The sequence below is a fragment of the Manduca sexta genome, chromosome 12, assembly GCF_014839805.1.
Source record: "Manduca sexta isolate Smith_Timp_Sample1 chromosome 12, JHU_Msex_v1.0, whole genome shotgun sequence".
Taxonomy (NCBI): Eukaryota; Metazoa; Arthropoda; class Insecta; order Lepidoptera; family Sphingidae; genus Manduca; species Manduca sexta.
Genome location: NC_051126.1, coordinates 10,132,026 through 10,150,477, shown reverse-complemented (window position 1 = coordinate 10,150,477; position 18,452 = coordinate 10,132,026). Strand labels below are relative to the sequence as shown.

Sequence of the window (18,452 nt, the reverse complement as noted above, 5' to 3'; positions counted from 1 at the left end):
GTATTTTAATGCGCACGATGACGACTGTCGGTTACTAATACGCGAACAGTGCTCGTGGTCCGTACAAAGCGATCTCACGCATACGCAGGAATGTCGTGGCAGCCCTGTTGTCCTTTGTGATAAATATCTGACTCACTACACCTGCAAACTTTAGTTACACATGCATGCCTCGTACTTGACTTGATAATCTTTATTTACCTGAATATTATTTACCGTATTGCAAGCTCTGTGAAATTAAGTTCAAAATAAGAATATTTTAATGCAAACACGAGGAAAAAATGTAGAATAGATTTGATGAAGGAATGACACATTAGGTTTTATAGCTTATAGACAGGGATAAAACCGTTTACTATGATTAATATAGTTTAAGTATTTATATATTTTATCCTTATTATACCATGAAGAATAAAACTTTTAATAACCTTATTTAATTATCTGTCCTTACATTATGCATGCCTTTATAGTTTCGAAAGCACAAGTACAAACTGTGACTCGTTTTAAGAAGTTACTAGAATTATTCATGTGTTATTACGCGTCGTTTGTTCTCCTCGTAATAAATTAATAATTATATATGTTTGCATTGTATTCAATGCTGTTGACGCCACTCTGATGACTGCACAAGTTTGAGACACGCGATTGTTTCCCTCGCAGGAAGTGATTCGTTATTAGATTTACATTACAATTACACGCAATGGCAGTTTCTTAAGGCATATTTTAATTGTTTGCTAAAGTTATAAATACTTTTTGTGTTAATCCTACCTTGACCGGAATCATAGCTTTTCTAATAATTTATCGGAATTGTGTTTAATTTAGTTTCTCGTTTTTAAACAGTAAAACCTTCTCAGTGTGTCAAATTTAATTATTGACAGTATTAACTAAAGCTTTCTCAAATAGTAAATGTTATAAGAACAGCAGTAATTTTCTCATAACAGTTCAAATGATTACAATCTGTCTGAGATCACTTCTGCAATTGTTCCCAAATTGAAAGATTGCTTTGAACCTCCTTGATTTAGGTCACATTGTTTTATTTAAATTGAATACTTATCACTGTCTCTAATAAAATATGTCTAGAATATAAATTGTTTTATGTACTACTTTTGAAATTACTTATTGATTTAAACATTTAAAACAAAATCTAATAAAAATGAGAACAACGTTAACCACAATTTGAGATATGATCGATAACGAACGGAAACGAAGACCATTAATAAAGTAGAGGATTTAAACGTATTTACTTCCAGACTTGAGGTCATGGCGGAATTAACAATTTCCTGTTAAAATTACCACCCACCAATCCAGCGACGCTTCGAGCCGAGTACAATGATTATTCAATGATGTCATGTTGGCTGTTTGTGTGATTACGGTTTAAGATAACATGATGTGCAAACAATGCTTTATTGCTTGACGCGAAATTTTATGATGTACAAGAATTAATGAGTTTCCACTACGCCTTGTAATCTTGTACCTATGGCGTTGATTACAGTAATTTATACACGTACTAGAAATCAACGCTTTAATATACAAAGGTTAGACGCTTCTAAGCTAAACATTGATATTCATACTAATGTGATTGCGTATTATGTATCGTGTGTGCAGAATTGTATTAATGAAGTTTATATGGTCATATAGGTGTAGATTAAGATATTTGTATAGATTAATTGAATATTTGCGATACTAGTATAGTAAGAAAGCGTGTGTTGTGGTGTGCTACACATATACATATTATAAATATATCTCGCGCATAACTTTAATAGAGATACAATAATCTGCAATATTAACAAAGATACTTACTTGTATATCCAGGCCTATACAAGCGCGTATACTACGGCATTGGCAACGAGCTTCTGATGAAACAAAAACACTGTAAAGCGGCTCGCAACTGATAATTTAAAATTTCGCAAACGGCGAACGCTGGCGAATGTAAATCCATATAAAGAGTGTTGCAACTAGCCACCGTACCGTGAAGGAATGCACAATTGTTAGGATGTTCGGACCTTCGCTGCGCCTACTTGTTATACGGCCCATTCACTTGAATTAAAACATCTGATACACCACGGTCTTGTAAAGTGAAACTGTGAGCATTGATCTTGATAAATCCTGTAATTTTGTAGTTTTTCAATTTGACTAACTATTCATGTGATAAGAAGAAATAGTGAAATAGTGGTTATATTGCATGAAATAAATATAAACGTATTTCGAAGTCAACACGCGTGTAATCGCAGTAATCACAATTTGCGTTGACGACGTCGATATTTTACGATAGACGTTTCAATATTAATCATCGTCTCGTGAGCGTTCAGTTTGAGCGCTGTTGGACGTTATAATGTGTACCGGTGGCACTCGATAGCGGAAGATGTGTTGGCTCATGTAATCCGATAAACCGCAGGTAATGTGCAATATTACGACGTGAGTGGCTCACATTGTGCGCGAGTGGAGGCGCGTGTCCGTCACCGGTCCCGTTGGTTGACCGCACTGCGCCTGCGCCGCCAAAGAAATTAGCTGTCCCGTAGTACTGCGTAGAAAAATGTCTCTTTCTTTCATCTAATCGTGGCTATTAGGACATTTCTATGACCACATTAATGAGTAGGAAATAATTGAGCTCGGAAATTTTTCTATTAACTGTTTAGTAACTGTTGTGGTAATTTGACTTCTAAGGGGTTTAAGTTGTTTGAAGTACTTACTGTTTATATTCGGTGTTCTCAGCCGTGCGGAATTTTGTAATGTCTTGTAAATTGCTGAGGTCTAGTCTAGCGGTTTATCTATCTAATCTTAATAAGTATACATAACAGCCTCGTCATTGAAATGTAAATTGTAGTTTCGTATTTATTGATGTAAAGTTAATTGAATTGCTTGGATATAAATGTTATTTGATATTTCAAGCAATTATTACGCATTGAAGATAATTATAAAACAAAGTCCCCTTTTCTGTCTGTCTGTACATTTTAGTATGTTATCGATTTTCTCAAAATCTACTGAACGGATTTTATGGAATTTGGTATCGCGATAGGTTAAGACCATGAGAAGGTTTACTTTCTATCCCGGGAAAATATATAGCGGGCTTTATATCCGGAAAATTTCTTCACGCGGGTGAAGCCGCGAGCAATATTTGAGTTTAGCTATAGGTCAAAGGATATTAAGGTGTGATCGTAGATGCATATATAAAATTATGCAGACATTGGTATGGAATGTTGAATCATCAGTAATAAATACCTTAAACATAAGATATAAAAAGATAACGCACACATATAAACTGAAGACAAAAACACCTACATACTTAGTAGAACGTGAGACAGAAGAAACGAGAAACAACAACCTATAATTTGAAATCGAACGTTTACCAACAGGCGAGCTAATATCACGCTCGAACACTAGCATTTACATATCAGCCGATGTAGAATCGACACAACAGTTAGAAAAACATTCGAAGCTCGTTGCTACCGTAACACGCTGGTCAGCCTGATCACGCTAACCCTGTTACGTATCAATGGATGCGTGACACTTATTCTACAGACGTGAACAATACTCACAAATTTTATAAGTAAGTCACGAATTCATGACTCCTTAACTTGTCAAATAGGTTTGTAATGTTAACATACACTGTCGCACTGCCAGACTTCATGACACTGTGTGCTCATTCTGTGTAGATTGGACCGTTATAAATATAAATATATATTGTAAAATGTAGATAGACATTGTATCTTTGACTCTTCCGACCACTTGAGTCCTCTGTGACTATGAAAGCTGCAGTCTTCGAAACGTCGGTAGAAAATCAGATTCAAAAGGTTTTATTTTAATATTAACAACGCCAAACTATCACTTACTAAGCGGCTGAGTTATCACATAATATGTTATTAGTCGAAGACCGAAGTTCTGACTGATTTAAGCTTCGCAATCCTTAGGTCTTACAAGTCTCAATACTTCCTCAGAGTGTTTAAGGGCGGTATTAACAAAGCAATCTCATCTGAGTATGTTGTATGTCTCACATGAGTATGTTCTTAAGTAGATATTTATCGTATTGAGATATTAATGAAACAAAACTTGAACTGTTATTTATGCGCCTGCCGTCAACTGAGTCGGCACAGTTCAATAAATAAAACTCAGCTCAAAATCCCTTACATACCTACTGTGACTTAAGATATATTTTAAGACGTTATGCATATGTTTTAAATATAGACTACCTTAAGATGCTGACTTTAACTTGATAGCGTCTCAGCTGATATCGCAACTTACTCTGAATCTGCTTTGCAACTAATATTGTTATGATATGCACAGGAGTGCAAATTATGTGATGAATCGAGAAAATTTCAAATGTCACTGAGAATCGGGCAGCTGATATTTCGATGCTTAAATATTGTGTGACCTTCCGCCGACATATCGCAAGATCTTCAATTATAATTAGAAAACTTTACAACAGCAGACACAAATTGCACAAAATGTCCAAAATTTAATATTGACGAAAATTTTCAAACGACTGATACCAGTTTAACAGATATCCTAAACCAATATTTCACTGCAATACCTTAATTTGTCCGTAATCGATATTAAACTAATCCAATCTCCTAAAACAGCCCTCGTTATCTCCTTTACTATGCAGATTAAAGTAACGTTCACATTCAAGGCGACATAAATCGTGTTAAGGAATTGCATTGTGCTCATTTCGTAAAACTTGTAAATTATAAACGGGCGCATTTGTATTCCGCCCGTTTGATTATAACACTTTGGAATCTATTGGTCAATGTACTTGTATGGTAAAAATGTACTGAATGTCCGCAAGTGGGGTAGGGTGTTGGGCCACTGTCACGAATTACGTGCAAGGCTTAGACAAATGCCAATAGAAATTGTGGTTCAGTTTAATTTCAAGGTTATTAGTTTCAAAACTTTGTAACAGTATCTCATAATGTCTTGTATTACGAGGTAAGAAAGAAGAAATTTCGTAGAAAGGTTCTTTATTGTTTTTGATAAATGATCTAATTTTACAAGGAGGTATTATTATCTAAGGTATAATGCAAAACCCTAGCAAAAGCGCGCAAGAAAGACGATAAAAGTGATATTTAAATCGTTAACTTGTGTCTCAGTAACACTTTCAAATTAACTGGTTTATGTTTGTTTAATTGAATTCATAGTATTAATTGAAACAACTTATCTTAACTGCGTAGTAAAAAGTTACTACTTTGACGGATTTCAATTAAACGCAATCAAATTTAATGTCGTGAAGGCAAATCCGTGGTCATATGAAACCGTTAAAAATGCATTAGAGTTATCCACTTTCTTTGTTCCACTTAGTAACTCCATACCTTAAACATGTCTCATTTGATTCCATGCCTTCGACAGTCTCTCGGGCATACTGAGGTCAGAATTAACATTAATTGCAAACGATATTAAGTTACCGCTAGTCGCTTTTCTAAGTATTAGCGTACTTTGGAAAATCGTGAAAGTGAAACCGTAGTGTAATTATCGTGGAAACTGAGCCGAGGAAATTATTGACAGCTTGGCTTTTTCTTCACGTTCGTTTGGCGTGTTTTCTTAGAGGTTTAGTGTGCATTAATTCAATAATGCGGATATTAAGGTTAGGTCAATTGACGGATATTGGAAGAAAGTTTTGTTGAAAAAATCATTGTTATAAATTAAGTTTATTTAATACTTCATTTGCCGCTATTAACAAATCAAGCAATGCAAACATCAAATGTTTAAAATATAATTATTCTACGGATTTTTCGTGGCCACGAAGGCTGTAGTCTTCGAAATGTTGGGAGAAAATTATTATATAAATACCGCGATAAAATCCGTAAAATAAATTTATTTTAATGTCTAACAGTCGCTTGAACATAGGAAATCATTATAAAAAGTCTAACAAAAGTAGCCTTATAAATTTAGGCATGAACAAACCTTCATATCTTAATTCGATATCATAGTCAACGTATAATAAGTATGATAAATTTAGTCTTCAAGGAATGTATACAGAAATACCTTTTATGTTATTCACACATCAGTAACAATCAATTTGGACCTTATTTACAGTATCAACCTGGTGCTATATTTAATTTACATAACTCGGATACAATTTACATCACATCGCGTCCGTTTACACTATTATAAAATTTTATGTAACTCTTATACAACATAAAAATGTACGAAGTTTATTATTATTTTATACCGCGAAATGACTTAGCAAATAGCTATGTCTTATTTAAATGAGTTCATTATTGCATACAGTCGAATAGCGCGGTTGTTTTCTTTATAGACTTTCTTCGGATAATGGTTTTTGTTGTACGAACATTCTATTTAATTGTGATCGTTGTGAAAGCGTCGATAACAATAGGCCTTAGAAATAAGGTTTATATAAAACATGTGATATCTAATGGAGATTTGTTTTACTTCCTTCACGGATTACAGATGACGTAGGATTTATAAACAGTTTCAATGAAATATCTTTTACTAAAATATCTTTAGAGATGCTATGTGTTAAAATTTATTTCACAATTTGGTATTGATAAAATTTGCAGAAACATCATTGTTACCCTATATCGCACATTTGACTATTGACTGCTTCGGTGCGTGCCGTAGTTGTGTCGGGTACGCGATACGAATGCGACTATTGCGATGAGGTTCTGGGTTCGAAACCCGGGTCGGGCAAAAACATTATGATCGGCTTTTTCAATCTTAAAAATTATTCAGTTGCAGTTCGCAGCCAGAAATTTAGCGGTTTGCCGTGTGATACCTCCGTACCTCGAAAAGCACATAAAGCCGTTGGTCCTGCGCTTGATCTTTCTCTTGTCATGTAGGATTGCCGTCTCGCCGGACTATGAGAGTGAAGGAATAGAGTTCACCAGTGTATCGTGTACACACTTAGCTCCTGTATACCTGCCTGATCACTGTTGAGATCGGCCGTGGCTGATATTCTAAGAGGGATTACTCTAAATCCAAAAACAAAACACTAACATATAAAGTCGTCTAATTAAAACTTCTAATTTAACCTGTCAGATGGTCGTGAAAATATTTGATATTTCCGTTGCAGGAAATTCAATAATGATTAAAAGCTAAGCTCGCCCGTGCCGTTGCATTAGGAATTTTATTAAAAAGTAGGAAGTCTCTAATTCCATGCGTCAAGATAAAGGCAGGCCTTACAAAACACCTGGCTGTGGTACACGCGCAACAAGGACATACAATTGACTTTCTCTATGCCGCGCCTACGAATCGCTAAACGAAATGTCGCTCGGACCGGGTTACCCATTTGCTGCACACACTTATCATATTTGGACGTGGTCCAAGCGCCGTACGTGAAGCGATTTGCGAACATTCCATGATTTCTAATGAAAGTGCCATCGGTGAAGAAGTTCTAATTGTTATTTACGACTTTCTATCGTTCTAATTATTTGAATGCTAGTCTTGTAATATAGTATTCGAGGGTGTTAGGAATGCTGTGCCGAAAATATTATCTTTTGTTTTATTTATCCCGTATTGCTATTGGGCTGTTTAGATTTACAAAGGCATATAAGTGGCAATCGGAATCAAATACGGTTAAAAATTTCATGCACCACATATGTAGCTATTTTTCAAAAGGTATCTACTTAGTATTTGAAACACTATATGAAACTTTTTCGTTTTTGGAAATAGTGATAACGCGTTGTAATTATCGTCAAAGTTATGCTCTGATTGCAGACTTAGATCGAAATTTGGTATATAAATTAGCTTTGGAGTTTATTAGAAGACTTCAGTTTATAATATTTATTATTTATATAATATTGATTTGTATTTTTCGTATGTACATTTCCTGGTGACGTAACGATTGCAACGTCCCTAATTAATTAATGTCATAATTATGTAAAATCTATAGAATATGCAATGAAGAGACTTGAAAACTGTGCTAATGGGTCTTTCAATGAATTTGTTAATGATGTAATCTTTGAAAAGCAGTTAGTGCTTGATTAGTCAATATTGCCTCGTTATGTTTATTTCCGCCATTGATAACACGGCACCTCTGGATATGGTCTTCATTAGCAACTAAAAACAAATTGATGTCACATGGAATTGTTAGTAATAACTACATAAATAATAATTTATGTGGATTTAAATGGGTTTGGTTTTTTTATATGCTCACGTCAACTAAATTGCGTTCCAGAATACGGCATTTTTTTATAGAACAGGTGGTCTGTGAGATTGATAATCAAATCATTCATCCATCATTTTTTAATTTCTTTTTAAGGCCTTCTTAGGTCATGTCCAGCACATAGTTTGTCCATAAGTCATTCCCAGATAATCGCATACCATGCTCTTGTAGGTAGAACAATGAGTTCTTTGACGCACTTAAATATTAAGCTTCATTGAATATTCATTTGCACAGGCTGCGTGCCCGACAATAGCTAAGTACAAATTCTTGACGGCCTTGTGCTAGCTATTAGATATGTATTTTATTATTTCAGCGGCACATTTCGATGTCCTTTGATTTTAGATGTCTATCGATTTAACCGCAAATCGATAATAGAAGTAATATAATGGCTGTATTGTTCGTAATTAAGGTATTTTAATTTAATTATATATTCATTTTATTTATAGTTTACGGCATTACATTTATGATAGGTATTTTTTATTTACTTTAACCTAACGAAGATGATTAATGGCTTTATAATTTTACGTCGGACGCAATTCCGATGTTAAATGTATGTATGTCGACACATTCCTCAAAAGATTGATGCTAAATCAGCAATAAAACAAACCCGTTCCATGCTTATTTCTCAATTCCGTGAAATAAAACATAAAAAACCTTCATACGCAACTAATTCATAGAAAATGCGGTCGGTATCGAAAGTTGTGACACCAAGATTCCCAAGAATTAAAGTCGCCAACATATACTTAACATCAGGAAATCTTACAAAATAAACTTTTTTCCTAGTGAAATCGAAACGCGGTCGGCGCAAAGCAGCTAGTACTTAACCACCTTTTGTCACTTTCATTTGCTCAAGCTTGTACTTAGCGCGAAAGAGATAAACAATAAATTCGTAAGCAGTGAAGTGAATGGATATCACATGTGAGAACCGGTGACGGGTTACAATAGCGTAATTTTTATTGCATTCATTCTTTATTGACATTAAATTAAGTAGGTTTTTGGAATGTTACCATAAATTTGACGTAAGTTACACTTAAATGAATAAGTCAGTTCTTAATTAGCTTAATTGACAAATACAGTAAAATTAAGTAGCAGTTATATTCAAAGGTTGCAAAAGTTGTAAATGTGCCTAGTTTTGTAACTTTAAAAGGTTATCTTAGAATTTAAAAACTTGTGGAGTTTTACATTTTTGAAACACATATTTATTCCACGTATTTAGAATCGGTGTATGTATATTGTTCACGTCTTTGTTAATACTTTATAAGGGTATATTATAGTCGCTATAAACAGGAAAATGTAATGCAAACAATACTATATACACTTTTTTATTTAATAGGTCGGTAAAGTGTGTATATAAATAGACAACAGTAACGAGAACATAATTCTATTGTTATTACAATAACTATTTGTACAAAACAGTTAATAATAATGAATTTAGTCGCAGACCTATTTATTATATTTTCGCAACATATTTCTTTTTTTCATCATTTTCTAATGCACTTACCTTATTCATCTCTGCTCCAATCTAAAGCTGGACTGGGAGAGATTGTCTACGGCATTTGGTTCGCCTAGGTACAAATTTTATTTATGCAAAAATAATGTAATATATTATGTATATTTATGTCCTCTATTTTTTCTTATCACCCAACATATTTTTATAAAATGTTTGTTATTTACTTGTGTATTTTTTACCGTTACCTCCTATGCTTTGTACTACGCACTTGAAGATGCTTCGCTTCCTGGTTCGCAGCTACTTCAATCGAGTTTTCACACGTGTATTCCTTACAAAATAACCAACTATTGTTGGGAAATATTTTAGCACGTTGAAAATATTTTTTATAGTAGCTGTGCATCTAAAACTTATTTATCCAACATACCAAAAGCATGACAATTGCACAAAATTACGTCATTCCCTGCAGGGAACTGACTCTCATCATTCATTGATTCATTCATGAGGTCAGTTTATTGTTAGTATTGGCTATACAAAGGTCTTTGCGTAAGATCTTGTTGCAAGAACATTAAAAGTTTATTTTAAAGATCGATGACGCAAACTTGTATTCAACTCATACGACTACTAATGAGAGAATAACTATAACATACTGCGCTTATTAGTTCTAAACTGCCAATTACAATATTAAGTGAAAATACATTTTGTCTTTTTATGTAAAATGGCTGTCCTGTCCTCCATTTTATTTCATCCTATTGCAAGTTTCATCAAGAACATGACCGCTCAAAATCCTGTCAAAATGCTGTCTGTCTTATATAGTTGTGATACCCGAGAATTAGAACTTTATAACTATGTCAAAGCGTCTGTTGGTGTTCGTGTGCTCGTTCTTACTCGAAGTTACATTATACATCAGTTTATAGGAATGTATATTATATTATTACAATGGTCCAACGGCTATTTGCAGATATTACAAATAAAATAATATCACCATAACAATAAAATAAAATTAAATCATACATGTATTTCACACATGAAATATTAAGAGCAATTTATTATCGCACCTTTCCCTATATCGTTATTTTCTTGCTAATGTGTTACCTTTATACGACTTGCCGGATAAATATACTCCTGAGACTTGAAAACTGAGGGTCTACTTCGAAAAACGAAATCCGTAGTTCGGATGACGGATTGCACGTTTTGTTGTTACGAGGTGTTACGGATCCGATGACGGATTCGACGACGGATCCGATCTGTGCATCGCAATATTTCAGACATGGAATTTGTAAAAAACTTATAGGGTTTCGCCATCCCTTTTTAAAACTATCTGCGAGGATAAACTTTCACTGCTTTCATAAAAAAAATATATGATAGATCCTACCTCTAAGGTAAGCTACGGATCGGTGACGGATCTGAAGTAATTTGGTAGTAGAGTTAAATCCGTAGTTCGTCGTTTCTTCGTTTCGGACCGACGTTTCGACGTTCGTTTTTCGAAGTAGACCCTCTAATCTTGAGCCCAAAGCACTTTACTCTCCCTAAATACTGCTAACTAGCCACTACAATTAAACCTATTGGATATCCGACTACTTCGACCATAATTGTGTCTAGATTTACGAACAGTGAAACATCACGCGTTATAGTGCGTGAAAGGCCTTAGTCGGTGCTTAAACTCCGCATTCTAGATTTCGTCACATCAACTGTGACCGATGACTCAATCTCTTGGCATTTATGTGAATCTCCGTAAATCTATTCATGCTTCAAACAATAAAATTATATTGTCACGTTTAGCGTTTTAGTAAAGATATTGATAATGACTATTGTGGTTAGTTTTGGAGGTAAATTATATTAAATTTAGGAATATGTGACTTATCTTATCTATTCTTAACTAGTCGAAGTAGTACGATACGCTTACTCATGACTATTGTACAGATTCCTTGGAATCTAGTTTAGCCATTATCTATTGATTTTTAAATTGTGTTGTATTTAAAGTGAATTTATATCTGTGACCTCTAGTTTTAAAAACACTGTGCCTACTTTATCCTGTCTGTAACCATTATATAATACTCGCCCACTGCCGAGCACGGGCCTCCTCTACTACTGAGAGGGATTAGGCCTTAGTCCACCACGCTGGCCTAGTGCGGATTGGTAGACTTCACACACCTTCGAAATTCCTATAGAGAACTTCTCAGATGTGCAGGTTTCCTCACGATGTTTTCCTTCACCGTTAAAGCGAACGATAAATTCACAAAGAATACACACATGATTTTAGAAAAGTCAGAGGTATGCCCTTTTGATTTGAACCTGCGGACATTCGTCTTCGCAGTCCGTTCCACACCCAATTAGGCTATCGCCACTTTTAACCCTTACTTGAAAATAAATAAATATATTAATCGCAAAAACTAGTCGAACTATACATAATATATTTAAACCATGGTTGGGAAACTAACCATAAACAGAACTAGAGGCAAATCAGTATTGCGAAATCTGGGAATAGTTTAAAACTTTAGATTTTTATTGCTTAATGCCGTCCCCAAGATCCGGTCCATATACTTTAAGGTGACAATAACTTCGATTCCAAAGTTGAATTTCTTTTTCTCGTGTTTCAGTTGAAATCTACCTATCACCTGTAGAGACACACTGCAGCAATGTGGACTACTTCATCCCTGACGAGAACAACGAAACCAAGGGACTCTCCGACGACGCGATGAACAGGTACTGTTATTTTTACTTCATACAATTTCGGTGAGGTTGTACAATAATTTTAGTAAATCAGTATTATCGACTGTATAATTGTAGCATTATTTTTAATATGCAATAAAAGAACACTAAATAATATGTGTAGTGTTATGGATCGAATACGGCTAAGTAACGAGAAATGGTATGACATTACTATGTAGGAGATTGTTTAATGTTTATTCCCTGCTTCGTGAGTTATCACGAAAATATTATATTCCTTTAATTCGCCAGTATTTCTTTTTACATAGGTAGGTATGTCATATTCAGGGAAGGAAAGAACGAAAATAACATTAAACCACTTAGCCCTTTATTGTATGTGGTGCCTACAGCCCTGAACAAAGCATTCAAGAAGTTATTTACTCATTTTTATTATTAATTTTCCTTCTATGACTGGCATAGGTTTTGCGAAACGCTTCACTTTTTGAGCAATATATCGTTTAAAGTACCGGTCCCTCTGAGTTGTAGAGGAGGGGACACAGGTCCTAACACCCAGAACTTCCTCTCCCCACCCTTCCCACAAATCCCATCCCCTCTCTACCATCCTATGGGCTCTTGTAGTCATTAAGCCGGGGGATTCTAGTATCCCATTCATAGGCTTCCCCAGTGTTGACTGCATTCCTATTTAACAAAAAAAGGTCTAAGTACAACTGTTTGATTATGAAGTTGCGCGTGCCATACATTTCGAAGTTGACAATGGCTAACAAAAGTGGTAATAAATCGTCTCGGAGCCTTGTAACAGATCGAAGCAAGTGGGTCAGCCGCCAATAGACGTAGATCGAATTCGATAACAATTCGTTGCATTGTTTATCATGTTTACTATTGATTTATTGTTACCATCACATTTGGAGGCATTCGGTATTAATTGGATTGTATTGGATTTTGGCTAACAATGCGAATCTTGCAAGGTGAAATGGTATTTATACTGATTAATTGTTTAGATCTTATTTTATATGATGCATAATGACTGCCTTGGTGCCGTTGTATTACGGTACGACTGCAGTGCTGAGGTCTCAGATTCGATCCCCGGGTCGGGCAATGTGATATTGGGTTGTTTGTTCGTTATCAGCCCGGAGTCTGGAATTTTTACCCGATATGGTGACAGGCCCGTCCCGCATTACATAGGACGGAATGCACACGGCGGAAAGTAGGTGCACCAGTTCCGTCAATGCCTAACCTTTCGGGGATAAAAAACGTGTGTGTGTATGTATGTATGTATGTGTTTTAAATAATATATGGCAGGGCTAGGTAATAACTGAAAAATACTGGCTTAGAAAAAACGACAAATTTCTGCAGCACAAGTAGCACCTGCTTCCAAATTCTCGATTTCACTGATGTTGAGGCTTATGGGTATTCAAGTAACTACGGTAGTAAGTACTAATATTTTCCAACCAGATGACCCATAAATCGTTTCTCTATCATTTACGATATATAACAGTAAGGCCATCTACAACATACGTTATATTCAAGCCGACTCACTGTTCCATATTTCTAAGTACAGGTTCGTTTACGCGTCGTAATCGCCTCGGCCATTATTTCGTTCCATGCTTACCGATAAGTCACGTGACGTCTCCTTTACTGAAACATTTTAAAGTAGGGTAATATTTTCATGTTAAAATACTTTTGGTTATACGCCATTTCTTATAACCTAATGTGCTGTTGTCATGACAAATGCTTTAAATTTTCATCCACAAAGTAAATATTATTTTTTGTATTTCCTTCCGACCCTCGACATTCAAATAATGTGTGAGAACCCAAACTACGCGTTTATTTCAATGACCCCCATTATTACTAAATGTCATATATTCGTTTTGTTTGTTGCACGAATGAACAATTATAAATAGAAAATACGTAGCAATTCCACGCGACCTCCGCGCACAAGGATTTCGACGCATGTAAAATTTCAACTACAATTATCATCAAACCATCACAGTCTTAACTGTTATTCGGTCAAGGATTATAACAATTAAATAGTTAAAGTGTGTTATATTTCACCGGAAGTGAGTAAATCGAGCACGGAACGAACCTTGGTGATAAAATATTTTGAAAATGTGCGTTATACCCATTTGTTTTATCTTAAACTTTCAATTAAATGTTTCTTATCCGTTAAGTAAAATGTGGAAAGGAATAACGATGTTTTTATTAGGCTTTATAATCGTTTCTGACCATGAAAATTTACGACGTTGTTTGATATTAATTAAAATATATTATTAGGTCCTGCACTATTTTTCTTTAAATAATAAAGTTCTTAAAATAATAAGTCAGATTATAATTTATTAGATGGATAACTTTTATTTGAGGACAGAAAAACCAGGTCAGGATTGAATAGGGAACTTTATATCCTATTTTATCCATACAACTGTATTTTTTAAATCGGTTTATAAATTATAGTATTTAAATAAAAAGTACATACAATTAACTGATTGATATTATTCTTATAGGATCAGTATACAATTCAAATGATTTTGGTTTCACTTTACTAACATTTTTGAATTCTGTTAATCCACTTAGGGGTCGTCCATTAATCATGTGACGTTTTTAGTGACTTTTTAAAGCTAGTGATATGTGGTGAGGTTTTAGTCTGCCCCTCCCCTACCCAAAATCACGTATTTTTTTTTAAAGTATATGGAAATTATGAGAACAATCTTTAGATACAGGTATAACTGATTAAATTTTAGAAAATTAAGCATTGAGATAAAAAATGTCTAAGACAGACATTAACAGGTTGCAGGTTCTTTTAGACGCGTAAAAAGAATAAAGGAAGGTGTTAAAAAAAACATATATTTGTACATGAATGTTGCAAAGCGCGGGGAAATCGTTGCTTGGCGGTGAGTCAAAGGTCACGCGCGCTTTTTGGTTTAGAAATCGCTCGATTAACGAGAAATAAATACACGTGATATGTCATAGTCTCCCCCCCCCCTCGTTGTGATATATCGTGATTTTATTTCCGAACCTCTCGGTCCCTTTCGAGCCTCACGTGATTAATTGACGACCCCTTACAAAAGCTCATCGGGCCACAAGGGAAAACCCGGCAAGCAGGTTGAGTATAGATGAGTTGTGACTGTTATTTTATGAATTTCTATTGTATTTTGCAGGCTGCACATGGCGCGGTCTACGGTGGCGTTGTTCATCGTGGCGTTCCTCGCGCTCTTCATAGCCTTCTGGACCGGCGTGGTCGGCTGCTGGAAGCGAAGCCCTGGGAACATCACCGCCACCGCTATACTCATGCTTGTCACCTGTTAGTATTTTACAATATATTAAATTGCATTTAGTAGTTAGTATTGCAGTGGCAAAAAGTGGCGATAGCCTAGTTGGTTATGGAACGGACTGCCGAGACGAATGTGCGCAGGTTGAAATCCCAAGGGCACACCCTCTGACTTTTCTAAAAAATATGTGTGTATTCTTTGTGAATTATCACTTGCTTTAACGGTGAAGGAAAACATCTTGAGGAAACCTGCATACCTGAGAAATTCTCCATTAGGAATTTTCGAGGGTGAGTGAAGTCTACCAATCCGCACTAGGCCAACGTGGTTGACTAAGGCCTAATCCCTATCAGTAGTAGAGGAGGCCCGTGCCCAACAGTGGGACAGTATATAATACAGGGCTGATATTATTTATTCAGTAATTGTATGAAGAATAAGTTTCCTTCTACAACACCATGCTAAAGTCTGATTTTCATCATGAATCAATATGTATTAAGTAACAGAACACAACATCCCTATTATGCTTCTTTTATCTGTCTATAAGATGGAAGCCAAATATGTCGACTGTGAAATAGATGTGACGTGAGACTCACAATATTTACATGGTAGGTATAAGGAGTAGGTACTTTGTCACGCCATTCAAAATTCAACGTTATTTTGTTGAATTATAGGTCTACTATCAGCGGGTGCCATGGCATTATGGCACGGAGTGGAATTCTACGAGAAGGAAAAAGTTGTCGGAGAGGAATTTTACCAACAATGGCCTAATGTAAGTCGTTTTATTTGGCATTTTACTCGTAAATCGCTAATATATTATTATATTAAGACATAAACACTGAAGAACTTGATATAAGACTAGTTTTGGGATTTTATCGCGGTTTTTATATTTTAATTTTCTAAGTGATTTTTTTTTTATTTATAAAGTCTTCGAAACTTCAGGAGAAAATTAAGAATAAAACCGCGATCCGAAAACTAGATTTTTCTCGATGTCTAACATTCGTGTAAACATAAGAAATCATCACACTGGAGAACTTTAATTTGATGCAGTTACAAAGTTTCTTCAGACTCTGACAAATATGAATTAAGCAATTAGCATAAATATTATAGTAATAAGATACGTATAAAAGCTCCTTTGAATTGTTGCTATTCTGACTGAAGCCCAACCTCAGGTTTTAAAAGACAACTCGTCGATTTGGTACGACTGGTCGTACATACTCGCGTGGTTGTCTGTCGGCGTCTCCTTCGGCAGTTCCATATTATTCTTCTCCGCCGCCATATGCTTGAGCAAGGAGAAGCGGCGCGAGCAGCAGAATAACGTGCAGTACATAATGCCAGGTTAGACCGCCATCTTGTGCCGGCCGCCATTTTGCGCCGGCGGCCATCTTGTTGGCCTGCAACTTAACGCTTGGCGGTTACGGATGATTCTTTACAGGAACGCTATAAATCTATTGTATATTTTTTCATCCATCAATAAGTTAAGTCATAACTTAGTTCTAAGTGAAAAATGTAAGTATTATCATACTAACAAAATGCTTTTCCTATTTCTTTTCATGTTTCTGTGGATTTGGCTACTACGGAAACGCGACCGGTCGGTTAATGCATATAATGATTGCGCCACATAATATCTGGTTTACGCCCGCAATACTAACTCGCTTACCAACTTTAACATTGGTGTTGTACATAATACTATTATCAAACCCCCACACACAAATAAACTACATCAATCATCATCAAAACCAACAACTACCCTCACATATTTATGTATTATATTTCTATGCCATTCAAATACATTTTCAATATAAAAAATAAATTCTTTCACGAAAAAAATTAACCACCCCGTCCACAATCTTCAAAATCGGTATTAAACCAGATATTACGTGACAATTCGCGCGTGTGGTACGACTGGTCTTACATGGTCGCTTGGTGCGGCGTGGGGCTGTCGCTGCTGTCCGCCATTTTGTTCTCGTCGGCGGCCATTTGCTTGCGCGGCGAACGGGAGAGGGAAGAGGCGCTTAACATGCAGTACCTCATGCCGGGTAAACGATGCTTTCATATAACTCCCATTTATATTAAGTTATTGTTAATTGTAAAGCCAAAGAAAGTGGTACGGGGGTACCGGATTTTTTTTTATAGCGATCACCTTAAATATGATAAGTGACCATTGTACTCGTGTAAAGTGGATCTGAGATCAATCGGTATATCCGGTGACAGACCGGCATAATTATTGCGGTCCTAGGTGTCCGTAATGATTCTTGTTGGTCTCTAGATCTAAGCTAATGTTATATCTTGGTATAGTAATGCGTTCAATGTATCGTAATTGTAGTTATATGTCGGGCTAGAAAAAAATACGTGTGCTGATTTAAAAATAAAATGTTGGTCTGAAATTATGTGCCACTTTAATATTATGCAACAAAAACCTACTTGTACTTCTCTTTTAATTTCTGAATTATGGTGTGTGTTTAATTAATTAAATCTAATTGTAAATCTATTGTAAATATTTTATCTTCGATGATAGGTTGGTGTCGTGCCGTGCATGGTTATACAGTGTACAGTAAATTTTATAAATTACTTGTTTATTATATATTATAACTATATGATTAAAAAATATGTGATATTAAACCAAAAAAAAAATGATAACTTCTAATATTTGCCATAATTAAGTTCCTATGATGTAACAAAAAAATATTTAAGACATATTTCCAGAATTATTTAGTTCAATATTGAATTTAATTTCAAGAACTGTCTCGATGCTGCCATTAACATTTTGTATCGTTTTGTGTGTGCAGTGTACCCCCAGAAGCAGCAGTATGCGTACGCTGGTTACCCCCCTCCCGCCGCGTATCCCGGGCCCTACTATCACGGGTCGCAATACGGACCCTACAATTACTGAGCACGAGACCAGATGAGGGACGCGGCCCCGCTCGCCGCCCCCGCCCCCGCCCCCGCCCCCGCCCCCGCGCCCGCCCCG

At 35.6% G+C, this 18,452-nt stretch overlaps 1 protein-coding gene across 2 annotated transcripts in view; it reads left to right on the top strand.

Moving 5' to 3' along the window:
- Positions 1-18,452, top strand: part of LOC115443673 — a 44,396-nt gene extending 25,944 nt beyond the window's left edge. Inside the window, exons 3-7 of one of the 2 annotated variants that reach the window (XM_030169164.2) lie at positions 12,155-12,260; positions 15,377-15,519; positions 16,156-16,253; positions 16,654-16,819; positions 18,271-18,452. In XM_030169164.2, the coding sequence (XP_030025024.1) occupies positions 12,155-12,260; positions 15,377-15,519; positions 16,156-16,253; positions 16,654-16,819; positions 18,271-18,374 (617 nt within the window). In that variant the 3' untranslated portion in view covers positions 18,375-18,452. Of the gene's footprint in view, positions 1-12,154; positions 12,261-15,376; positions 15,520-16,155; positions 16,254-16,653; positions 16,820-17,354; positions 17,521-18,270 lie in introns of both variants that reach the window. The other variant, XM_030169163.2, reaches the window with a different exon arrangement.